Here is a 26,341-nt window from a genome sequence, read left to right as displayed (position 1 = left end):
GCCTCAGGCAGGCTGGGTTTCGAGAGCTGATCCTTGAAAGAGGCCCCGGCTGACGCCAATGGTCCTCAAGCAGGTGCACCTCCCTTTGGGTTTTTTTCTTTCCAAGAAATGTCAGAGTAGACAGCGACATGGCAGGAAGCTCTCTGATTTTTCTTTTCTTTCTCTTCATTCCTTTGTTTGTTTGTTTGTTTCGACTTGAAATGCTTATCATGTCCACCGGGAAGCCCAGAGACACACACCTGTCTGTGGGAAGCTATGAGGTGAGCAGCTGCCTGGGTGAAGTACTTGTAGGCACATATCTAGAAGATACTGTGGATATCCCCCCTCCCACTGGTTTGTTGCTAGATTTTTTAAGATTTAGATTTCCTAAGGTTAACAGATGGATACATATACATTTTTTAGAATTTATAAATTACACGTATTAAATAACCTTATTTACCACTGTGTGAATTTGCTCAACCTAAAAGAATAAAACAGGAGTAAATAAAAGTTATCTAACGGGTGAAAATACATTAGATTTTGAGCTTTTAAAACTGAAGATTATTCTAGAACAGAGATTCCAAAGTGGCAGCCTTAGGACTACATTTGACCCACAAACATTAATTCTTTGGCCTGTCCAATCTTTTTTGTCTCTTTCTTCCTTTTTTTAAAAAATGGTGGCAAGGAGAGGTGGAGGGGGAAGGAGAGAGAGAATCTCAAGCAGGCTCCACGCCCAGCACAGAACCGAACGCGGGACTCAACTTCACGACCCTGAGATCATGACCTGAGCCCAAATCAGGAGTTGGATGCGTAACCGACTGAGCCACCCAGGCGCCCCTGGCTTGCTCAGTCTTAAACAAGCAAACAGACGAAATACAAACACTGAATTGTAGCCAACACTTAAAGTAGATTTCATATTAAAATTCCTGATTTTTAGCTTCTCTCAAAAAGCAGAGGATCTGCAATTACTGGCGCCATTCTCAAATGGCACGTCACAACTTCCTTCACGGAGCCCGGGGTCTGGGAGCAGTTCTTATGTTCTCCAGCACGCCTACCTTTCATCCCCACCTGCTTCCCTCACCCACAGACCCGGAGGCTTCCAAGTAGCCCAAGGATGCCATTCTTTAGCCCCAGGGCGGGACAGTGTTAACGATCTACCAAGTCTGTACGGGGCCTACAAACGAAGTTGCCTTTTCTCGTAGCCATGCCGGAACAGGCAGCACTGGTTTGTCCTCAGCCCCATGCTCCTTCCGATACATCTTCCACCTGTGATTATCTCCTTAGGAGCTGTCAAGCCCTTCAGATGAGATAAACGCAGGGCACAATGCTGCACTCAGAGCTCATCTTGATGGGTAGTTTTGGAACTCTCAAAGCCAGTATCTGCCAGGATGACCTTGTGCCCTGACCTTATAGTTTTGAACTCTGTAGCAGGCCAGCAGCCCGTCAGTCTGTTCCTGTCCTCCTTGGGAGTCATCTTGCTCTCACTTGTCGTTCCTCCAAGACGAAGGCCTGTGGGGAGCCCGCTGAGAAAGAGGGTTGCTGCTAAATGAGTCAAGCCACCCACCTCAGGTGCACTGTGGGAGAGGGGAGCTCACAAAGGGCTCGGAGCTGCAGTGCTGAGAGTTTATTCAAAAACACAGTCGGGGCTCATCACAGAGTTAAAGCTAAAGGGCTGAAGAGAGAAATAGCTAGTGCTTTGCCATAAAAACATTTATTGTGTAGTCTCGGGAATTTATAAATGAATGATTGGATCTCATGCTAAAACCAGCTTTGAAAGCAAGTTGAAAAACTTAGGTAGCTCTTATGGGTTGAACTGTGTCCCCCCAAAAAAGATTTACTGGAGTCCTAACCCTTGCCCACCCCCTCCCCCTATACCTCAGAATGGAGACTTATTTGGACATGGCACCTTTACAGAGGTAATCAAGTTAAAATGAGGTCTCCCCAGGTGGGTCCTAATCCAATATGACCACTGTCCTTATAAAAAGGGAAATTCAGATACAGAGACACACACATAAGGACAATGCCACTGAAGATGAAAGCAAAGATCAGGGTGTTGACATCTACAAGCCAAGGAAGTCAAAGGCCGCCAGAAGCCAGAAGGCATGGAACAGACTGTCCCTCGCAGCCTTGAGAAGGAACCAACTCTGCCAACACCTTGATTTTGGACTTCTGGCCTCCAGAGCTGTGAGATGATACACTTCTGTTGTTTAAATCACCCCGTTTGTGGTTCTCTGTCATGGCAGCCCTAGCAAACTAATACAGTACCTAGATAACTTAAAAAGTATATCAGACAGGATGAAGAGAATCAACATGGCCCCCAACTGGTTTTCTGTGAGTACTTGTGTCAAATGAGGATGGCTGTATGTGTTCTCCAGGAAACCGGGCAAAGCACAGGCTGCTGACATCCGAGGGGCACTGACATGCTGGCACGCACAGACATCCCGTGCCACAAGACGAGGTGGTCCAGGCTCACATCTCAGGGGTCCAGCCGCACAGAAGTGCCTTGGACCTTAACTCAAACTGGGGAGTACCACAGGTAATGGACTGAGAAGTATCTCCCCCCCTCCTGCTCCGTCCTCCTTGGGTCTGCAGGCATTTCTGTGAGGCTTCACACAAGAGTTCCCTTTGCTTCTCGTTTAGCCACAGACATGCTGCTGGTGTTCGCTGTGGGCGATTCTGCCTGAGGAGGCAGGAGAGATTGTTTGCAAACATCAGCATCTAGTCTCTCCGGTCACTCGGATGTTCCAACACCCATGTGGACCGCTTTGCACTTGACAGAGTCTCAGTAAGTTGGTTAATTGCTTTGTTCATTTGTCTGTGTGCTTTCATCAGGCACACAAAGGGCTCGGGGGCTGCCGCACGCCCCATCAAGTATATTAAAAAACATCTCTAGTCTCAAGGGAAATATCATATATATATTTTTTTTTTTTTTTGCTCTGAAAACCATCTGAAAGGCTTTTTCTTCTTTTGCTTTAGAAGTATTTGGGGGGGAGCAATTTATTTAAGAGGGTTCTGATTTCTCAGCAATCGTTAGGCATAGTCTGGAATTCCAGCAAAGTGACAAAAGCTGATCTCTAAATTGTTTCCAAATGTAATGATTTTTTTATGAATACTAAGGGCCGTCAGATTGTTGTATTTTGTAGACGTGTGAGATGCATATGGCAGAGTGTTCCCAGTAAAACTCTGCATTCAAATCCTGGCTCCACTGCTTAAAGGACAAGTCTCTAAACATCTCTATGCCTCAGTTTCTTCACCTGGAAAACGAGGTTAATAAGGCTGTTAAGAGGTATTGTGCTAATACCTATAAAAGTGTTTAATAGTAATACCAGTATCCAGTAGGTATCTGCCATTAATATGTAATTAAATATTGATTTATGATCTTGCTGTGTCCTTTGTTTTTATGGAAACCATCCATTAGCCTTTTCGTTAGGTCTCAAACATTTTTGTAGACCCTTGACTTCATGCTTATAGTACTCCATGCAGAAAATGGCCGTGACCTTGGGGCGAGGGTCTAGATGAAAATGCAGAGGGGCACAGATCAATTCTGTCAGGGCATCTGGGTGCCACCAACTGGACAAGGCTTACAAAATCAGGGTAGCATAGAAGATAGACACTTGCCTTCTTGCTTGAGAATGAAGTTACCATTTAGCAAACACTCACTATTTGCGGACACCATGCAAAGGGCTTTGGTGGATTATCTTCAAGCCTCACATTAACCCTGTCTTTATAAATGAGAAAAGGCTGGGCGGGGGGGCAGTTAACACTAGCTCAAGGCCACACAATTAGGGATTGCCAGGGCTAGAAAACCTAGGAAAATTACTCTCCCACTAAATCTATTAGCGTCTAACTGCCAGGAGTAACAGGGGAATTCATGAACATCACCCTCATGGAGTTACCTTAAATGTTAAATGAAACGAACCCTACAGTGTGAAAAGCACTCAACAAATGACAGATGATGTTGTTGTTCCCATCTACTTACTCTGCTAGGAAATGACTATGTCTATACTTTACTGTGTCCCAAGCACTGTTCTAGTAAGAAGTTGATGAAAGTACTAAGTACTGATGAAAGTTGAGTCTAAGTACTGCTGTTATTCCTGCTTCATGGATGGAGGAAACAAGCCACAGAAAACTAAAAGGAATCACAAAGAGATTAAAGTCACACATCTAATAAGTGGCAGAGCCAGGATTTGAACCCAGGGACCCATACCCCTGAGACCATGCATGTCCTTCACCACTAGACAAGGCATGTCACTGAAGCAGTATACCTAATAAAAATGGGGGGCACAGAAACTCTGATACTGTGTTTACAACAAATCCAGTCCCCTTTCTTTATCCTTCATGCCCAGAAAGTAGATTGGGTGAAAACAGAGCAAGATTCTTGGTGAAATCTGAGATTGGGGGTAGGAGTCAGTGTTCAGGGCATGAGCTTAGAGAAGGAGGGGCTGGTCAGACGGGCAGAAAGGGTCCCCCAGCTCTCGCTAGGTCCTCCTTCGGACCCCTGCTGGGTCAGGGATGAGGGTGCCAACCTGGCACAACTGAGCCCACCCTTCTCTCGTTGCTTGGGTTGGCAGAGGTGTCTTGGCAGGGAAGGGAAGTCAGCCCAGAGAGGATGACTCAGCAGGAGCCTCCTAGTTCTTGGATATTTTGGCCCAGTTACCTCTCAGCTTCTGACATCTAGGGTGACCCAGACAGCCCAGTACAGACCAAATCATGAGGTATATCTGGAGTGCTATACCCTGCATCAATTAATGCCAATCTCAAGGCAAGATCCATACCATAAATACTATGATAGCAAAAATACAGCACTGCATCATCTCTCTTAAAAATGTATCTGGGCCTAGATAGAATATCAGAGATATTTCCTCATATTCCAGAAGAGCTCATTAGAGGGCTCACAGGTACAGACATTAGCAAAACAGCAGAAGGAAGAAAGGGAGACCCACTGGGTGAATATTTCCATGCTGATTTAACTAAAAGCACCTCTCATGACAGCATCCCAGGGCTCAGCCTTTCTGCTCAACTCCATCCAGTGGAAGCCAGAAACTGAATCCCATGTCTGCTCACAATACACTATGCAATGGCCTGTATTTGGGACCACAGACACAAGTACTTGTCATACCGTGCCAACTTTTTGTCCTTTGTTCTCCAGTTAAGGCATATCATTTTGTTCCCCATAAACATGAGCACAGTAAGAAGAACTTCTCAGCCAAATATGTAATTGTAGTCCTTTAAAAAAGCACAAAGAATCTGGCAATTGGTAAATTCTACTCGACAAGAATTATGGACTGCTTTGGATGCAGCCCAAACATTCCTAGTAAACAGATGTAATGGACCAGTCACGGTACCTCATCCAGCCTTATTTTGACAACACTGTTATTTACAGCAATCCAGGCTGGTGGTGGCCTAACAGGCCAGGCCGGCCACAGGCTCTCACTGCCCCCTCCCAGGATCAGCCCTGTTGCTGATATGTGCACAGATTCATAGTACACTATTGGTTTGCAGTTATGTTTTCTTTGCTTATATTTTTCTTTCTTTTCTTTCTTTCTTTCTTTCTTTCTTTCTTTCTTTCTTTCTTTCTTTCTTTCTTTCTTTCTTTCTCTCTCTCTCTCTCTCTCTCTTTCTTTCTTTCTCTCTGTCTCTCTCTCTCTCCTCCTTCCTTCCTTCGTTTCTGTTTTTGGTCCCATCTCTCCCATTTGATAGGAAGTTCCTACAACACAGGAAACATACTTGCCATTTTCTTTCTATTTTCACCTTGATGCCAAGAAAGCATTCTGCAACAGATTTAGAAGCTAAATAAACCTAAACTGTGACTGTGAGCTAATGAAATAAAGTTCTGGAAATAAGGTTATCACAGTGCTGTATTCAAATGAGTGTTTTCTACTTTCAAAGAGCTTCAGAGATGGCACCTTTGTTGATACAAATTTTCAAATTCTTCTTTACATAATACTTTGGAGTACCTTTATTAGTACAGATGGTACTTACTGCATTCTCCTGAATCAAGTATTTTCCATTTGTTTGAAGGTGAGTCCTAAAAGGAGTTCCTATGACATTCTGGTCAGTGGTCGCATTATTAACGAAAAGGACAGGGCTTTCCAAGGAAGCTCAGAAGAAGTCAGCATCCACCCATAAAGTCGGGACTGTTAGTTTAAAAAATCATGTAATTTGTAGTCATTCCTGAGGTCACTGAACTGCAATGTGCACAGGGAAGTAGAACAAGGCCCCTGGAGACTCCAGGACATTTGGGAAAAAAAGGCTCCACACAGCGGACTCTGGCAGCACCAGGTATGATAGGACCAGGTTCCATGGTGACCTAAAGAAAAATGAAGCCTGGGAACTTTTTGTGACCTCCTAGCCCACTGATTTCTAAGTATACTTAGAGGATCTGATCAGATTAATTTTGGAAAAATGCAACAACACTTATTTGAATTTGTCTGGCTAATAATAGTACATGTTCTAAACCTCGGTCAGGTCTGTCCTTGACCCACGCCGAACAGACAGACAATTCGAGGGGCTTCTTCAAGTATCAAGTACACTGCCTATCATTCTACTATTACAGCAACACTCGTCCGGTTTTAACTCTCACGGTTTCAGGGAAACAGAAATATCAGTGTTTAACGACCTAGTTCTTGATTTGCTGCCGATGGTTTAACAACGGGATGGCAAAAAATCCTGACAATGTACCAATTAGCTGTTGAGAGCCTGGGCAAATGGGGTCCAGCTTATCCCTGGCAGGTGACTGACTCCTGGACAAGTGAGAAGCAAATCCTGTAAGAACAGAAAAGGAGCAAGATGGGATACAAGGCAGGTGGAAATGCAGGAAACAGGCCAGAGGTGATACACACCAGCCATCGTGCAATTTTCTCTCAAGCCGCTTTGGGTTGGTTACTGAAGAGGCAGGGGTGGGGAAGTGATGACGCTCACCTCACTCCAGTTGCCTACTGTCCAGTCTGATGGACACAAGATGTCTCTGTTGCAGGAAATGAGGGTCTTGGGCCTCAGCAGGTGCCGGCAGTCTTTAGCCGGGAGAGCCTGCTCATCAGAGCCCATGGTCTGGATGCACAGCACCGTCCGCCTCTTCTCTCCGTGGGGCCCACACGTTGCTGAGCATGCTTCCCACTCCCCGGCCCACCACCTGCAGGCGCACATGGACACCAAAAGTATATGGACACATTCAGTTCAGCCACCGGAAAGAGGAACCGGGAGCAGAAGTGCAGGTCACAGAGCTGGGTGGCCCTTGGAGATACTCCAGCCCACTAGAGGAAGATAGGGCCACAGCTGGTTTGTGCAATCACGGCTCAAGTCCAGCAGAGCACCCAGCAGGAGAGGATGCTACTTAACAATGTCTCTGAATGAAAAAAAAATGCCCTCTCTCTTTACAGTCAAGAACACTGAGGTCTAGTTTTCTGTTATTACAGCGTCACGTCAAGCAAGTTTAAGCCTTACTTTCCTCATCTGTTAAATGGGTATGACAATACTGACTTTATAGGAATATTGTAGATTAAACAAAGTACCAGATTTATATGTGGTGCAACATACAGGGCCTGACACATAATAGAACTTGATCATCTGTAATTATTTATTGTTATTTTGATGGTTGCTACCGAGTAAAAGAATCTCATAAAACGTAGGTCCCCTGGCTCCTAACTGAATGTTTTTCTTTTCTGCTCTGAAGCAGGTAGTGAAACAATTGCTGATTTTCAGTTATTTAGGAGATGGTCAGTCAGAGGCACTGCCTTCATTCTCCCCATCTCCTCCAGTCTACCTACTCCTAGTTTCACAGGTCCCTTTAATAAGAAAGCAGGAGAAAAAGAAGAAACAAAATAATTTCTTACTTCTCAACTATTCTTGACAAGTCAAAGTGTTGACATGGTTTGCTAAATGAATACTCTGGATTCACTGTGGAAAAATAGGGATGTGAGTTCTTTCTCTAGCCCCTTATCATGGATGATTTACTCCAGATTCTAGGAGGTTGACCCTGTGGCTATGTAGAAATAGCTTTTGAAAGCAGCAGGGAGCCCTCTCGGTTTCCCCTTCTCCATCACTGTGTAAATCTTCCCCAGCACAGAAGGGAAAACAAGTGTCTTGATCCAGTGTGGTTTGGGTTCACCATTGTTGGAAAGTATGGCCCACTTCTTTGGCTCTCTGTGCAGTAATAAAATGGAATGCTTCTATTTTTCATGGGAAAATAGTATAGCATATGAAGTCGTTCATTCCTGAATTTAAGGAAGACTTCTGTCCTTGAGATAGTATGGAATTTTGAAGAAGACAAAAGTTTGTACTATGGGATTTATAGTTAGTAAGTATTGGATTTATTGGGGTAAAACTTTTGAGTCTCACACTTTTAATCTCAGGTTAAAAATATGTGAAGAAAGCTATTCCTTGATTCTGTTACATTCTTTAATAAGTTACTTTTAAGTTATAAGGATTACTTATTTATTCTTTAGTGTTTAACATCTATAATTATGTAATTAAGATGAGTTATTCATTTATTTATTAAGTAATAATAATAAATAAGCTTACTCCCTTATTCCTTAGTGTTTATCATCTGGCTATCCTGTGTGGATAAAGAGTTAATATTGGAACCACATGATGTGAAACCAAAGGAACGCCCACTTTGGTAATCATGAATCTAGTTACTTCACCCTACTTCTGACATGTCTGGGGGAAGCCAGACATGTTACCGAATATATAAAATGTCATTCTGGAAGGGCTTTAATAATCTGAGTGGACCAAAAAAGTATAATTTATCAAATTACTTGCTACCAGGCTTTCAGCTGTGTCCCCACAAAGTGATAATGAACCTCCCTATTTTCTCTTTCTGGAATCTCCCCCAGAGTCCCCTGGGGACATTTTGCATCTGTTGGTCACTAGTTTAAAGTGAAAACAGCACCTCCCTTTCTTTAATATCTCCCAGCAAAGGTCTTCCAGTCTCAGGGCTCAGGAACTACTGTCAAGTTCTCTTGTCCATTTCACTTTTTGATGTCTGCCATAATGCCAGATTTCCAGGAGATGTATAATAGAGTATTGCTTTTATATTTATAGGAGATTTGTGGCAGAAGGCTGCTGAAATGCCCTGAGGGATTGGTGAGAAGGGCAATGTAATGCAAAGAATTCAGCAGGACAAAAACCCAGCCCATTTATTCACCCCACAAGACAACCTCCCTGGCTCAATCAGCACAGAATTAACAACAACCTTCCCTGATTTGTTCTGGTTTTGCTATTGATCTTTATCTTACCAGAACGCTGATGACACTCACCACACATCATGTACTGTTTCTTACTGTTCTTTAGACCCCCTACAGCAGTCAATCTCACCACCCCAGTTACAATGTAAAAGTCCTTTGGGGGGGCGCCTGGGTGGTTCAGTTGGTTAAGCAGCTGATTTTGGTCATGATCTTGGGGTCCTGGGATGGAGCCCCATGTCTGGCTTCCTGCTTAGCGGGGAGTCTGCTTCTCTCTCTCCCATGGCCTGTCCCCACCCCGCTCATGCTCTCTCTCTTTCTCTCTCAAATAAGTAAATAAAATCTTTTTAAAAAAGTCCTATGGACTGGGGCTCTATCAAAGATTCTCACTATAACAAAACAGTGGGAGGATTTAAGAAGCAAAAAATTCTACCAATGACAATGATTTTAAAAGATTTGTTTGATTGCTATGCTTCCCTCTTCTTAAGTATAATTTTCAAATTGTTTGGAGGGAATTGCAGGAAATTATGTTTCCAATGTAAGAGCAGAAGCTGCGGAACAGAATGGGCTGTCTTGCTCCCCTGAAGCGCAACGATGTGCAAAGACAGAGACCGCAGCTGCAAAACCGACGCTCAGCTCACCGAGAACACCTGGGCGCTAGAAGGCACACCTGTGCTGGCCGGGACTGCCCAGTGGCTGCCTGGTGCCCAGCGCCCGCCTGCGGCCACAGAACCTCCTTTCTCACTGTGACCGGGGCTTCAGCACTGATGGTGGGAGAGGAGGCTGCATCCCTGGTCCATTTCAGAAGTTTGCTCTAAATCAACAAGCTGCATCCATGCGCTCAGCTTAAGAAGCCTTCCAGGGGGAAAAGGTATCACTTGCCTTGTTCTAATAATGCTGCTTTTAGAACGAAGACATAAAGACATGTCAACTAACTACAAAGCCCCAAGGGGGGCAAGGACCATGGGGACAGTGGCCAGGAGGCAGGGCTTTGAGTAAGGGGTCCCCATGGCTGGCTGCTGGTCTCGCCCTGACAACAGCTTGCCTTGCCCATGAATATGTATCCGGTAGCCTGCCTGGCTGCAAGCTTCCTTGGGAAGTGACCTATTTGTGCTATTCCAAAAAATTCTTCAAACAATGAATCATGGAACACTACATCAAAAACTAATGATGTAATGTATGGTGATTAACATAACATAATAAAAAAAAATTCTTTGCCACACATTCCAAGAAGCCCCAATCCCAGGGTTTTCCAAGCTCTGGAGCGTCTATCACTGGGCTGGGGGATCTCTCCTCTTCTCTTCACTTGCGTTAAACTGCCTCCATTAATTTCCTGCGGCTGCTGCGACAAATTAACCACAAACTTGGTGGCTTCAAACAACAAAAATCTGGTTTCTTACAGTTCTAGAAGCCAAATCTCGTCTATTATAGTCCTAAAATCAGTGTTACTGGGATGAAATCAAGGTGCTAGTGGAGCTACGCTCCACCCAGAGGCTCTACAGAAGATCCGTTCTTTATCTCTTTCAGTTTGTGGTGGCTGCCAGCATCCCTCGGCTTGGGGACTGTCCCGCCAGTCTTCAAGGCTGGTGTCTTCAAATCTGTCTGTTCTGTCTTCATACCACCCTGTGTGTGTGTGTGTGTGTGTGTGTGTGTGTGTGTGTGTGAAATTTCCCTCTGCCTCTCTCTTATAAGGACACTTGCAATGACATCTGGGGCCCAAGTGGATAATGGCTGATAATATCCCCATTTCAAGATGCTTTAATTTAATAACATCTGCAAAGACCTTTCTTCCAAATGAGGTAACATTTGCAGGCTGCAGGGATCCGGATGGAGATGCCCTTCCAACCTGTCCCATGACCGCACTGAGGGTCAGCTTCAAGTCCACAGAGCTCAGCTGGTATTTTTTAAGAATTCCTTTATCAAGGCTCCACTTCTGTGTCCATGGGCTTCCCCCTCGGCTCAGCCTTTCCCCAAGAGTCCTTCAGCTTCTGGACTCTTGCCCCAACATCCTTCTCCCTCTCACACCAATAGTACCTTACTGTAAAGTCACCTCCAACTAGAAATTCTGATAGTTGGGAGTGTGGACTCTCGTAAGATAACCACCCTTACGGAAGATGAATTCTGAAAAGAGTGAGGCCAAGTTTTCAGCCACAGGTAAATAAGAAAATGTCAGCAACAGATAAATGTCTGTTCTAAAGCCAGAGCTGATACCAGAATCTTCTTTGACTGTGTTGCTTTTACATACATAGCCCATGTCCCCAGAGTTCTATCTTGGCCTCAGCAGGTGAGTGTCTGCATCGAGAACCTTCAGAGCCCACCACACCTAGCACAGTGCTTGCTTTGCTTTGGACACAGGCTGGATGGGGGAGAGGTATGTGCCTGTCTTTGGGGGTATGTAATGGAGACCACAGGCTTATAGCTAGACAGACCTGGGTTTGAATCTTTGCTAGTTGTATGATACTGAGTGAGGTAAAGAAAATTTCTTCCTCTATAAAACTGACATAATAATAGTTATTTTTCTGAGTAGTTGAGAACAATAAAGGGAAGATATAAGGTATCTCTAAAACATCATCAGAAGTGAAGGAGGTGCTTAAAAACCCCACTGTTTTCAGGGTGCCTGGGTGGCTCAGCTGGTTATGAGTCTGATTCTTGATTTCAGCTCAGGTCATGATCTCAGGGTGGTGAGATCGAGCCCTGCATCGGGCTCTAGACTGGGCAAGGAGCCTGCTTAAGATTCTCTCTATCCTCCTTCTGTCCACCCCCCCCCCACACTGCTCTCTCTTTAAAAAAAAACAAAACTAAAACCCACCGTTTTCTTCTTCTCTACTTTCACATTACTTCTGTTTCAACGAATGTGTGGGTTTTGCACACCAAGCAATTCTGACCCGTACTATCTGGGGTTAGTGTAGACCGGGCAGGTTAAGGGCTCAGCCCCATGACACCACCCCCACCCCAGCTCTTCACATCCAGGCGGACACCTATGCTGCTCACCAGCTGGCTATGAATCAGGGGTTCCCACAACCCCTGCCAAGGGTTTGATAATTTGCTAGAGGGGCTCACAGAACTCAAGAAAACATTTTACTTACTAGATGACTGGTTTATTATAAAAGGATACAACTCAGGAACAGCCAGGTGGAAGAGGTGCACAGGGCAGGGTCCAGGGGAAATGTGGCAGAGCTTCTACACCCTCTGCACAGCGCTCTCCCAGCACCTCCGTGTGTCAGGGGCAGAGACCGAATATACTGCCTTTTTGGTATCACACTATCTCAGTGCTCAATAAATGGTAACTCTTCTATGGATATAATCACCACTGTATCTCTTGTGGGAAATAACAGAAGCTTAATAAATATTTGCTGGCAAGAGTCAGGCCAAGGGAGACTATGTAATATGATGAAAATGAGAACCTGAACGCCAAGGACAAAATTAGAGCCAGGAAATAAACAGCTGTGGTTTTGAGAGGGTATCAGCCCATCAGAGCGAGTGGCTTTGAAAAGTGAGAATCCCAGGCATGTGTGTCCCCAGGAATGCAACAGAAGTTTACTGGTAGAAGGTCCATAACCTTGAGGGAGACAGAGTGTGAGGAAGCACATGAGCCCCGCAGAGCCGTGGACTAGCGATGAGCCCCAAGAAGTGTGCCTCCTTCCTGGCTCCCTCTTCCCAGAGGAGAAATGATAGAAAGTGCAGCAACAAAGCCTAGGAGAGGTGACCATGTGAGGTGAGGCAGGGCGAGTCCGGCTTCCCCCTCAGAGCCCCCTCCTTCCCCACCAGGAACCACAGAGCTGGACCGAGAATAAACCTTCTGGCTCTGGCTGCTGGGTCCCGCCTGTCTGCCCCCACCAGAGACCAACATTGCCTGCTTTGTCTGGACTCTTCTTTTTACCCAGTTCTTCCGGATTTATTACATTCTTCTGGCTCTTCTTTAGAGTTCAGTTCGTCACTTGTTTATTTATTTTAATTATTATTATTTTTTTTTTAGAGAGAGAGAACATGCATGAGAGTGGGGTGGGGGTGGGGCAGAGGAAGACAGAGAATCTCAAGCAGGCTCCATGCCCAGCTCGGAGTCCAACCCAGGGCTTCATCTCACAACCCTGAGATCATGACCTGAACCGAAATCAAGAGTTGGATGCTTGACCGAATGAGTCACCCAGGCGCCCCACTTGTTTGATTTATAATACCAATGAGTCCCCTCCTGTTTAACTAAACTCCTTTTAGTGTGTCTTCTTAGGATTGGAATGAATGCCTGATGGAATCTGTAACCTAAGTGCAGCCCTACTTGAGGTCACTAGAGAATGAAGACTCTCCAGAATTAGTTCTTTCTTTCTCCCTTCCCTTCCTTCCTTCTCTCTCTCCCTCCCCCCTCTCTCTGCCTCTCTCCCTCCTCCCCCTCCTGCTTCTTGGTTTTTTTTTTCTCTCTCTCTCTCTTTAACCCTAATAACATTCCAGCCACCTTCTTGGATTCCAGTATCTAGAACCAATATGGTGAGCAGCAAGCAAATAGCTCTATAACGCTGGTTCTCAACCAAAGGTGCTTTTGCCCTCTACGAGACACTTGGCAATGTCTGAAGATATTTTTGGTTGTGACAACCCAGAGGAAGGGGGGATGTTGCTACTAACATCTAAGCGGATATAGGCCAGGGGTGCCGCTAAACATCCTACCACACTACAGCACAGCCCCACAACCGAGTTAGCCTCTCCGAGTGTCAACGGTGCTGACACTGGGGAAGTCTGCTCCAGACAGCCACTCTTGCAGGCTGCCTTACGTGCGGATGGGCATGTGATCTGAAAGGGGACGCCACCGCTGCCTGGCACAATGCTCTCGGAAAAGCTGGACCCGTTAGCTAAAGAACTTTTGGGGGATCCATATAGCATTCTCTTCAACAACGTTCTGACACTTAGCCTTACCAAACAGACAAACACAGAACACACTGGCTTTGTAAGAAATACTGCTCTATGGAGAGAAGATGTCCTCACTCACAGCTTTCCGCGGGCTCCAACAGCACAGCCACAGGAACCTGTAAGTTTCCCTGTACTTGTTCTAATAACAAAGCCTCTCAAGTCTCCTTTATCACTGAGAATTAGACTTCTACTAAATCAGACATCATGCTTTTTTTTTTTTTTTTTTTTAAGAGAGGGTGGGAAAGCGCTTGCGGGGCAGAGGGAGAGGGAGAGAGAGAGTCTTAAGAAGTTTCCATGCCTACTGCAGAGCCCAACTTGGGGCTCAATCTCACAACCCTGCAATCCTGACCTAAGCCAGGCGCTCTCAGAGCCAGGCACTCAACGACTGAGCCACCCAGGCGCCCCAATCACACATCTTTCTAAGCAGACACACAGAGCTCCAATTCTCATCAGTGCTTACCTGGGTGGACAATCCTTTTCGCGGCACTTCTTCTGTTTCCCATTGGGCTGTGTTTCTGGGTCACAAAACGTAGCTTTCACCATCCCATGGCCCTTCTTCACACAATGGGCAGTCTGGCGGCGAATACCTGGGGGTCGGGTAGAAGGGTTCACACATATTAAATCTTGAGCCCACATGCTTAGTGTCAGGTGAGGCCCCTGGTCATGTCAAGTGATCATGCTTACGGCTGATGGGAAAGTTGTCCGTAGGGTGTCTGGTTTCTAAAGTGTGGATGAGGAATGGGGTCTCTAACCCACCCGTGCTGCAGCCGCCAGGGGGTGGAAGAGATCCTGCTTTAGAAGGACTACAGATAATACAGGTGGATTAATACATAATCTAACATATAGATTATAATCTAGCTGTGGAGACAAGACGAACACATATATGCCAAATAAAAACAAAGTGAGATTTTAAATAATGAAAGCAGATATTATGACCAGGTGTTATAACACAATTGCTACAGTTTAATAAAGGAACAGAGAAGGTAAGGAGCTTTATATTAGAAAACTCTGAAAGACAGGAATAAAATTTAAAAGAATGTTATAAAGTTTGAGAGGCTATGTTTCCAAACTAGAGGGTTTGATAGCAGGGACTGATAATACCATTGTTCCCTGAGACCAGGTCGGTAATGTGAGTAAGAGGAGCACGGGGAGGGGGCGGGGGGGTGCGGGCGGTGGCAGGTTCCACATGCAAACCAAGCGCATCTGTAAGCTGGGTTTAACTTTGGAAAAATAATAATAGCGAACACACCCAGTGCTTGCCTTGTCCCAGGCACTGTTCAAAACTCTATGTGTATACAAATAGACAAATATATATAGACATGCATAAATATATAAAGATGTGGGTTACTTATTATCTATTTTGATATATAATAACCCAAACCTCACAACAATCCAATGAGGTCAACACTGCCGTCATTCGCTATGTGCGAGATGAAATGAAGGCACAGTGAAGCCACACAGGTTGAGAGAGGAAAGGGACCACAGGTTCTGCTAAGTAAGACATCGTTAGCAAGAGAGGTTAGGGGAGTGGCCAGAATGTCACTGATGGAGAAGCACAGGGACAGTGAGAAGAGAGTCTTCAGGCATCTTGAGAGGGTAATGCTTCAATGTTTGATGTGAAACAAGGGGGACAAGACCGAAGAGTGGGACACCCGCCCCCGGGGCGGGGGACAGAGCAATCAGCCTGCACAAATCTTGGCGCCCTGAGCTCTCAGGGCATCCAGGCCTTGAGTGGGCCTGCTGGTGTACAGAATTCCCAAATTGGAAAGGCCACGAGGAACCCACAAAGCTGGTCACCGCCTCACTTCGGTGCATGGAGGGGTTTCCCCACAGGCACGCAGCTGCAGGACCTGACCTGGAACCCGCCGCCTCACACCACCTCCCATGAGTTGTTCCAACCCAATCTCCTAGGCTGGCTTTCATACTCAGATGCCAGAGAGCACATCTCATCACTTAAAAATGTCAGAGCGAGTTGTCAAAGAGTCAGCAAATCCTTTAAAATGAATCAACAATATTTCTTTTCAAATTTTTTTTTGTTTTTTAAAAAAGATTTTCTTACTTATTTATTTGTCAGAGAGAGAGAGCACAAGCAGGCGAATGGCAGGCAGAGGGAGAAGCAGGCTCCCCGCTGAGCAAGGAGCCCGACCCGGGGCTCGATCCCAGGACCCGGGGATCGTGACCTAAGCCGAAGGCAGATGCTCAAATGACTGAGCCACCCAGGCATCCCTGAATCAATATTTTATTGTTAAATAAAACAGCATTTTCTTCTTTTGGAGAGACAGGCAACCTTTCAACCACTCAGGCTTTCTCCACTGATACGACTATGTTATTCTTCTTTCATCATATAAATAAAACACTGTCAATAGCTGGAAGCAACGTCATAAAAGGAACTCCCATGGCACAAGGAAGGAGTCCTTGGATGGACACAAGCACCTGTAGAGACGTCTTAGACAACGTGAGCGGAATACAGGCTGAGGTGGTTGAAGCCAGAAACACTGGCGTGCACCCGCCATGGTAGAGCAAAAAAAGAGAAAAGCTTAGGTACTTAGAAATTTCATGAAAACTTTGGGTAGTGTGGCAAATTCTTAATATCAAAACCTAAAATGAAAATGTCAGGTGACTCTCAGAGGTTGGAAACATCCCCCAAAAAGGCTTGTTTCTGCGTATGAATAGCAAAGATAAGTGTCCTTGCTCAATGCTCCTGACTCCAGAAGTAGCAGAGGGGCACAAAATATTACATAAAATCCCTGTCGCAAAGTTAACAGTATTGCATGGGTCACTGTGCTGGCTCAGCAGCGAGCTGAACAGATGGACTGGCCAGGCAGATACCGTCGAATGCATAGGGCAAAATTAATAACGATGTGTCAGTTTCTCTTTTGGAATTAATGGTGTTTATCACTATATATTACTTGTAATTTATCTGACAAATACTCTCTATTTATGTGTATGATAAACTATACAAACTTCATTCCACAGCATATGCTTAAATCCATCTCAGTAAATGTTACTACTATTTTTATGAAGTCTTAAATATTAAAAAAGTCTTCCAAATCTTCACTTGGTTGACCCTACCTGACAATTATAGTGGATGAAGCCAGGTGGATTAGTACCGAGATGAATGCAATTTTAAAATAGTCAAAGAAGTATCTGACTCTGATTTTCCAAAGAAGTGAACAGTCTTCTCAACATCATCAGTATATGGTCACACATCAGGGTCAAATTCGAATGTGTGTCCTTATTTGTGATGCTCACGCTTGGGTTTTTTTGAGATTTTATTTATTTATTTGACAGAGGGAGAGTGAGAGAGCACAAGCAGAGGGAGCAGCAGAGGGAGAGGGAGAAGCTGACTCCCCACTGAGCAGGGAGCCCGATGCCTGGCTCCAATCCAGGACCCCAGGATCACGACCTGAGCAGGCAGATGCTTAACCAACTGAGCCACCCAGGTGCCCCGTGATTCTCATGCTTTATCAAGGATATGTGCACCTATGTCAAATGTATGTCAAACCTATGTCAAACGGTTACTTTGAGCTTTCATAATATTGAGGAAAGGTGTTCATTACAGCATTACAAAACTGTTTATAACTGCAAAATAGTGGAATGTATAAATAATGGTATATTTGCACAATGGAATAGTATGCAGCCCTTCAAGTGAATGTACTAGAGCTACTTTCATTAGTGTGGATTTATCTCAAAAGCATAATACTGAGTAAAACCAGCAAGACAACAAATGATACATAGAGTATGATACTATTTACAGAAAGCTTAAATGCCTGAGAAACAGTATTTTTTAATGTATATGGCTATTCACATGTATACTAAAAGTATTTAACAACATGCATGAAAATAATAAATACTGATTTCATGACCCTAATTAGCTCTGGGGAAAAAGGAAAGGGAGTGGAGTAAGGGAAGTGCTCTTCAAGTATATCTGTGCAATTTTTTTTCTTTAAACATGAAGATTGAAATAAGCATAAGTAATAGTAAGATCTGAGAAAGCTGAATGGCCGGCATGCAAGAGTTTGTTGTTACATTCTCCATTTTCCTTGGACATTCATAAGGCTTCCCAGCGACAAAGTGTAAGGCTAAAATAATACAGTAACAGTAAAAACAAAAACAAAGTAGTTGCTACTACCTGTTTGTAACTCTTTTACTATGGGGATCAATTTGGTAATAAGTTTCTTAATATTACCATCATATTTACACTCTTTGAACCTAGAAATTCCAACTACAAATTACACTAATGAAATCATTCTTTACATGGAATCAGTTAAAGACATTTTGCTTTGTCTTGCCAGGGAAATATAACACATCCATAAAAATGATAGCTGTGAAGATTGAGTAGCACTTGGAAAGGTTACCCATGTTACCACATTAAGTGAAGGCTTGTATGTATGTACATAAATACACCCGTGTGCACACAACTAGATATGTCTAAGACTAGGAAAAAGGATATTGAAAGGCAACAAAGTACACAAATGCATGTGCAGGGGGATGACTTTTTCTATTTCTAATTTTCCAGTAAGGTATTTAACTTACTTTTAAAATATAGGAAGTTTTTGCTCAAAGAAAATAAAATGACATCGTTGGCTGATTCAGTGTTTCAGGCAGTCTTCCATCTTTATATTTAGCCACGTGTGTCCTAGGGGAATATTAGCATTTCACCCTCTGTGTCTGACAACAGGAAGGTAGAAATGCTGTCTTTCTTCCCCGTCAGAGGAAGAGAGCTCACTGTCACTCAAACAGGCAGTGGGACTGCGATTGGGGCGAGCACATGACCACTGTGGCAGCTCGCTGATAGTTCCTGCGAGGGTTGAACAACCAGGATGACGTCTGCCCACGCAGGCCGAGGATCAGGCCGTTATCAACACCAAATGCCTCCTTCACATTTGGTCAGGCCACTTCATTTCCTAGCTAAGAAAAGCCTGCTTTCCGATGACTGCACAAATCAGCCAATTATCTTGTTATTCCTATTCTCTGAAATACTGCATGTATAATGCAAAGAATTCATCCCATGCTGGAACAGAAAGGGGGGGGGTGTTCTCCTGTCCCCTGCCCCCCTGGACTGGCTGAGTCTTCCCTCCTTGGGGTCCAGGGACAGATGATTTAAGCTTTGCAGCTACACCTGTACTTCGCTGAAAGAAGAGAAAAATGGGGATGAGAACTGGAAAAAGTATTGGTGACTACAGTCCCCACGACCTCATTTTCCTTGCAATTGCAGGGAAATAGTTTTCACGAACTGATTTTCTGCTTAAATTGCTCGAGCTCCCCGGCCAGCCCAGCCCCCTGGGCAGTGGGGCGGGGCATCTGGAAATGCTGTAGCTGCAGCCGTGGGGTGACACCATCGACACCGACCCCACAACCGATTGCTGCCACACAACCCACCTTGGACCCTAATCGATCTCCAGAGGCTTAGGATTTTCAAAACATCACACATTCTGAAATGAACATGATCCCCAGGATTTCTAAAAGCTAACCCTTCTTGGTTCCTGTACTGAAGGAGGGAAAGAAAGAAGCTGGTAATACAAACGTCGTTCATTAGGTTGATGGCACGTGACGCAGTGTCCGCCGTTGGACCTCTTTCCAGGACTACTTCCTGGGGCAGGGGGAGAGCAGGTGGATGAGGGGTGCAGAGAGAGACACAGGATGTGGGAGAGAAGCCCATGGCGGAGCCGACTGGGTTCTACTGAACCTTTCACTCCTTCACTTTCACTCCCTTGGCTCCATTGCTGCAGCGGGCACTTGCCCCTGGTGGGGCCTTGGTTTATAGGCAGTAGAGACAGACTCAAGGCAGGAAGTTCCAGAACAGACTTGGACACGATCCGAAAGGAGACAGAGGTGGAGGACTTCTCATCCAGTACTATTAAAGCCCCCCAGTCGAGTGCAGAGCCCCAGGTACCTGACAAGCCCAGACCCTGCCCTCCCAGGCCTCCGAGAATTTCATCTAGCCTGCAGCAGAGAGAGCCAGTGCCTTACAAATGTCCCTGTGCTTGTCCACAGTTCCTGGCTTCTCCCTGCAGTTACTGTACCCCAGAGGACTAAGGCCAACCAACGAAAGGTGAACAGAAATGATCTGTGTCACCATCAGGCCAAAGCCCCAAGTAAGAGCCAGTCTGGGACACCTCGATGGCTCAGTCGTTAAGCGTCTGCCTTTGGATCAGGTCATGGTCCTGGGATCCTGGGATCGAACCCCGCATCAGGCTTCCTGCTCAGCGGGGAGTCTGCTTGTCATTCTCCCTTTGCTGCCGCTCCCCCTGCTTGTGCTCTCTCTCTCTCTCTTGCTCTCTCTCAAATAAATAAATAAAATATTAAAAAAAAAAAAAGAGCCAGTCTGCCTTTTCCAATTCTTTCTTCTCCTGTGGGGCACACTGGGAGCCACACCTTTCAGATGTCTTAGCTCCAAAATGAAGCTGGGCCACCCAACCTGCATCAGACTTAGAATGGGTTAGAAATAAACCTACATCGTGTTGAATTCCTGAGATTTTGATTTCTTTATTATGGTAGCAGAACTTTGTCCATCCTGGGCACCTGGGTGGCTTGGTCGGTTTAGCAACAGACTCTTGATTCAGCTCAGGTCATGATCTCAGGATTGTGAGATCAGCCCCACATTGGGCTCCATGCCCCTCAGGGAACCTGCTTAAGATTCTCCCTCTCCCTCTCCCTCTGTCCCTCCTCTCTCTCTCAAATAAATAAATAAATCTTAAAAAAAAAAGAATTTACTTCATCCTGACATACTTAACAGCAAGGAATCTCTCCAATGTTCGATTTTATGAGAGAAAACTACTCTCCTCATAGATACAAATACTTGGTAACTTGGAGACAGAAAAAAGAACAATGGATGGGAATCAGGAGAGCTTGTTATGGTCTGGATTTGGCCATTGTTTACAGTCTGCCTCTGGGTGGGGTGTTTGACTTTTGTAGGAGTCAGGTCCTCACCAGGTTATTAAGGCTTTCTGTTTTGCTTTTTAAAACACATGTAATGGAGCACTGGGTGTTATACACAAACAATGAATCATGGAACACTACCTCAAAAACTAATGATGTACTGTATGGTGACTAACATAACGTAATAAAATAAAATAAAATTTATAAAAACAGATAAAAATAAAACCCATGTAATACTGTATTGTATTCTTGAAAGTTGCTAAGCAAGCGGATCTTAAATGTTCTCACCACACCCAAAAAAGTTATGTGGGGTGATGGGTGTAGTGGCTGACCTGATATGGTAAACATTTCACAACAGTCACGTGTACCAAGTCGTCCAGGTGTAGACCTTAAACTTACACAATGTTTTGTGTGGGTTATAGCTCAAGAAAGCTGAAAACAAAACAAAGCAAAGACACGTAACACTTTTTTCAAACAAAACCTTTCATGAAGGACAGTATAAAGGGAAAACTGTCTCGTCTTTAGACCATGACCAGCATATTCACTCCCACAGAGGCCCCTGGGCCATGTGTGTGGAAGGCTGGGACCTCTGGGACCCGATGGCCCCTCGTGAAGCGGACATGGATTCACGCACACAGCGGCTGTCGCTCACCTGTCCCACATGTTACACTGCACTCAGTCCAACGGCCATACTGCCAGGAATACCCCAGTTTTTCCACTTCGTTGGCAAGGCCATCTTTCCGGATTGTGTACTCGTACTTGATGCCGGGGTTAGTCACCTGGAACAGCAACTAAAAGGCAAAAGAGGGGTGACAACGCTGTCATGACTTGATACTACAGAACACAGCTGTGTGACTACACTACAGAATGCCCATCATCTTAGGGACGAAGGCATGCATCGGAGAAAATGCCAACAAATGAACGTATCTCCACCTCTGCCTCTACGTCCACTGATACACATCTCTCTGTAGCTCTGTCTACCTACATCCGTGTCTTTACCTCTCTATACCTCCTGTCTATTTGATCATTTCTTGGCTGAATTCCCACGGAGGTCTAATCCTGTGGAAACTGCTCTGAGGGAATGGGGTAGCATCTTTTCCAACTACAGACTGGTGGGCCACCTTGCACTCCTGTGAACTTACTAACTTGGTGATTACGGGTAAGTTACTTAATCTCTTTGTGCCTTAGTTTCCCCATTTACAAAGTGAGGATAATAATAGCATGACTAATAAGGTTGTTGTGAGAGTTCAGTAAGTAAATAAATGTACAGTGATTCGCATGAAGAGAATAGTGCCTGGCACATAGTTAGCATTCTATAAACATTGACACTTATTGTTTATAACTAGCTGTCGTCTTATGATACTCTTCTCCAGCTCTCAGGCTGGTTAGTTCCTTTAAAGCATATGGCTCTGGGGTAAAAATTGTCATGGGCTTGAGCAAGGCATACCACTCTTGGGGCCTTCTCCTCACTTCTGTCTCCTGCAGGCAATCTACTTATCACACGTTTATTTTTTTTAAGATTTTTTTTTTTATTTACTTATTTTAGAGAGTGAGCGAGTGAGCATGAGAGCAGGGCAAGGGGCACAAGGAGAGGGAAAGAATCCCAAGTGGACTCCACACTGAGCACAGAGCCTGACATGGGGCCGATCTCACGACCTTGAGATCACAACCTGAGCAGAAGCCAAGAGTCAGACACTCAACTGACTGAGCCACGCAGGCGCCCCTTACTACACATTTAAAATGGATTAATCTTAAACTTAGAGGTGCTGGATGGTTGCTCCTTGGGATCGGGGTTCCCGTATATGAATCCTTCACCATACAAGCAAGTAAGATGTCAGGTAGACATTTATGAATCATAGCTGTCAAGCCTTGGTTTCTGGCTTTTGTGAACGCTCTGATCTCTGGCTCTGGAATCACCTCCCTCTAACTTCTGAATACGGTTAGATCTGACTCTTGGGCCATTTGTCATCCCCAACCTGCCTCGTCTCTACTGGTATAATGATTCCACTCTTTCTCTATGGTTCCTTGCCAACATGAAAGGTGAATCACCCGTGTCTTTAAGGTGCACATACTACGTTCTGGCCCCCTCCCCCCCTAAGAGTTTCACAAAGTCAAACCTCCTGCCTACGAACAACCACATGGTAACATATGAAAAAACCATGTCAGTCCATCACCACTGCTGGAAAGCTACCTGGAAGCTCACGCCAGACCAACATTGACTGACAACATCCTCTGTACACCTGAGAAACAATCACCCTCAGATGAACAGCCTATGTCAATCATACTGGAAGCTGAATTCAAAACTCCCAATAGATGACTTCAGGGCCCACGGCACTTCATTATCGGGGTTTCAGCAATTTTTAGGCAATAAAGGATTAATAGCACAAAATAATATCTTGCTTTCCTCCCTGCTCCTTGTTAAAAGAAGTTTTAAGGGTTCTTAATGAGTGTCCCCTAACAAACACCTTGGAAAAGAAAATCAGAAACACCCTAACTAATATACACATGAGCAGCTGCCTTTGCTTCTGCATTACCTGGATCCACACCGACTCATTGGTGGGACCCGTGGCCATCAGTCTCTCCAGGTCTCCTTTCCTGTCATATTGGAAGGTGGTCCCCGCCAGCTTGTAGTTCCCATTCCACTGGATAATGAATCCTCCATTGAGGTAATATTTTTGGGGGTCTTCACTCCTGATGGCCAAAAAGTTTCCAGCTCCCTCAACCTCCATTACCCGTATGTCCCTTGCTCCTTTTGGAATCAGTCCGATGTCAACATAACCTAAGGAGAGAAGACACGATAATGAAAAAGGCACACTAGCTTAGCTGAACACAATCTGTTTCTGAGCCATCGTTCAAGCCCACTGTTTAGCGCCCTTGCCTTCCTCCTGGGTGGTCACTGGGATGAGCAGATGCAGTAGTCATGGGGAATTTTAAAGAGCTTGGCCAGGAGTGGAATGCCCAGGAGCTCTGTGACTCAGGATGCACACAGTTTTGTGAGAAGAGATGAAATAAATGCAGACTGGACCCTGAAATGTTTGTGGTTGATCCAGCATTGACTTTTCTGTGATTTTAAGTTGAGAGTTGACAGCCCTTAACTAGCTCTCCATTTGCATTTCTGCTCCCCCATTTGTTGCTGCTATCAGATGAATCTTTTCAACATTGCCCTGGGTACAACCTTCTCCTCATTCGTCCTCACTGCCTGCACGTTAAAGACAGACTCTTAGAAATAATCTAATCATAGCTTAAATTCATTAAGAGAATCCCTGAGGGAATCTTGGATTGATTTGCCACCTGGCGCTCTTGAATATAGCTTGTGATGAGAAACTCAGCTCGCTCTGAGCACAGCTTTTTATATTGCTGGACAATTCTCTTCATTAGGTTTTTTTTCTTACTTTTTATGTTTTGCTGAAATATGAACTTACATTCCACTTTTGTGAAAAAGCACAGAGGGTATCCATTTAAAAATGGTGATCAATTCTAGATATAGTCCTACACTTATTTACTGGTTGTCATGGCAGGAGACATGCTGGGGACAAAAGGAATTAACACATAATGGTTTCCTCCCTTAGGCAGACTCTGCGCTAAGCACCTTATGCATTTCTCCTCTTTGTGCTTCTTAAGAATCATGACCTCATAAATGTGATAGAATGGAAAGAACATGGACTTTGGGGATGACATGCAAACATGCCAGGGCAGGGGGCCAGAACACGTGAGTCCTAGTTTCTGCATCATCTTGAGTGAGCTCTATGGTGTTCATTGACTTATTTAACGTCTTCGAACGTCATCTGCACAATGAAGGGGCTCCAACAAGATGATGTCTGACATCCCTCACAACTCTGATATTCAATTGTTTTTCTCTTTTCCAAGTGAAACATTCTTTTTTCTTTTAACCTTCCCGTACAAATGCTGGCTTTAAGACCCTGATCATCCTGGTCATTTTGCACTGGAGAGATACTAGGTTTTTCAACCACAAGCAAACCTTCATCTCTGTCACCTGAAAGTGCCTCAACCATTTCTTCTCCCTGAGACACTACAGTAGTGGGGAGTCCTGGGGAGCTCAAATCCTAGGGCTGGCCAGGATGTACGATTTGCTCAGAAGCTCAGGCCACACCCTCAGCTCCATTTTTCAAACTGGCAGCTCCCATCCAGCCAGACCAAAATGCAGGTCTTGTAGTATTTGATTCAATTCCATTTGGCCCTAACAATACCTGCCTGAAATAGCTGATTAAAACTACAAATTTTTAAAAAAGATTTTATTTATTTGAGAGAGAAAGAGAGAGAAAAAGAGAGAGAGAGAATATGAGCAGGGAGGGCCAGAGGGAGACAGAGAGAATCTGAAGCAGATTCTGCACTGAGCATGGAGCACAATGCAGGGCTCGAGCTCACGACCCTGAGATCATGACCTGAGCCGAAACCAAGAGTCAGACACTCAACCGACTGTGCCACCCACGTGCCCTAAAACTATAAATTTATAACTAGCTCAGGGAAAATATTTATCACGTGTAATTGAGGCTAATGTAATTTTCTGAAATGCCTTTGGAGTGTTGTGACCAGCAGCCACTTTCTGACTTGGGATGTCGCATGCCTTCTCATAGCAGAACTCATTCAGGAAAATCAACTGGCATGAAATATTGTGGTGACCACCTTATCTCCTTTGTTTACAGACAAACAACAAAACAACCCCCCCCAAAAAAACAATGAGAACTAGATGGAAAAAAATCCAAAAGAGTTTGTTTTTTATCTTTCACTTAAGAGAGAAAATCCAAAATTAGAAATGTTTATCATGGCAGATTCTGCCAAATTCAAATGGGAGGTACATCAAATTAGAATAAAAGTTTTCAGTGACTATAAGTGCTGCTTCTGAACAGTTTACATACAGAAGATGTAAACCGAGACAGATTTAGCCATGAGTCAAAGTAATGCACATTTACAAATATATATATTTGTAAAAGAATATCTAAGGGGAAGCCAAAAAATAAAATTATGGTAATTTGGAGTTAAAAATAACCACGATATATCCACCAGACTCCTTTGCACATGACCACAAAAGCCCACATTTTAGAAGAGTATAAAAGGAAAAGTAAAAATTTCAATTTTCCTTCATCCCCAGTCCTATGTTCCAAAGACAATTACGGTGAATGGTTTATTGGATTTCTCTTCCAAAATCTTTGTTTGCATGTATAAGCAATTTTTTAAACAAGTGGGATCATATTACATGAACTATTCCAACTATTGCTTTTTAAATTTAATATACCTTACATATCTTTCCATATTTTTTGAGCATTTCAACAACAGCAAAAATGACATAAACCCATTTATTTAACCAATCTGCTATTAATGGACATTTAATTGGAAATGAATCACTACAAACATTTCTGCTTACCAAGTGAGCAAACTGAGTT

At 44.4% G+C, this 26,341-nt stretch overlaps 1 protein-coding gene across 6 annotated transcripts in view; it reads right to left on the bottom strand.

Moving 5' to 3' along the window:
* Positions 1-26,341, bottom strand: part of ADAMTS12 (ADAM metallopeptidase with thrombospondin type 1 motif 12) — a 298,365-nt gene that overhangs the window by 34,173 nt on the left and 237,851 nt on the right. For all 6 annotated transcript variants that reach the window (XM_027605495.2, XM_027605491.2, XM_027605493.2 and 3 more), the window contains 4 exons: positions 23,474-23,718; positions 21,592-21,730; positions 14,518-14,644; positions 6,901-7,111 (listed from right to left, as the gene is read on the bottom strand). In XM_027605495.2, the coding sequence (XP_027461296.2) occupies positions 6,901-7,111; positions 14,518-14,644; positions 21,592-21,730; positions 23,474-23,718 (722 nt within the window). The remainder of the gene's footprint in view (positions 1-6,900; positions 7,112-14,517; positions 14,645-21,591; positions 21,731-23,473; positions 23,719-26,341) is intronic.

This window comes from Zalophus californianus, chromosome 5, assembly GCF_009762305.2.
Source record: "Zalophus californianus isolate mZalCal1 chromosome 5, mZalCal1.pri.v2, whole genome shotgun sequence".
NCBI classification, from domain to species: Eukaryota; Metazoa; Chordata; class Mammalia; order Carnivora; family Otariidae; genus Zalophus; species Zalophus californianus.
Note: the sequence above shows the minus strand (reverse complement) of the source record. Positions and strands in the feature narration are given on the sequence as shown.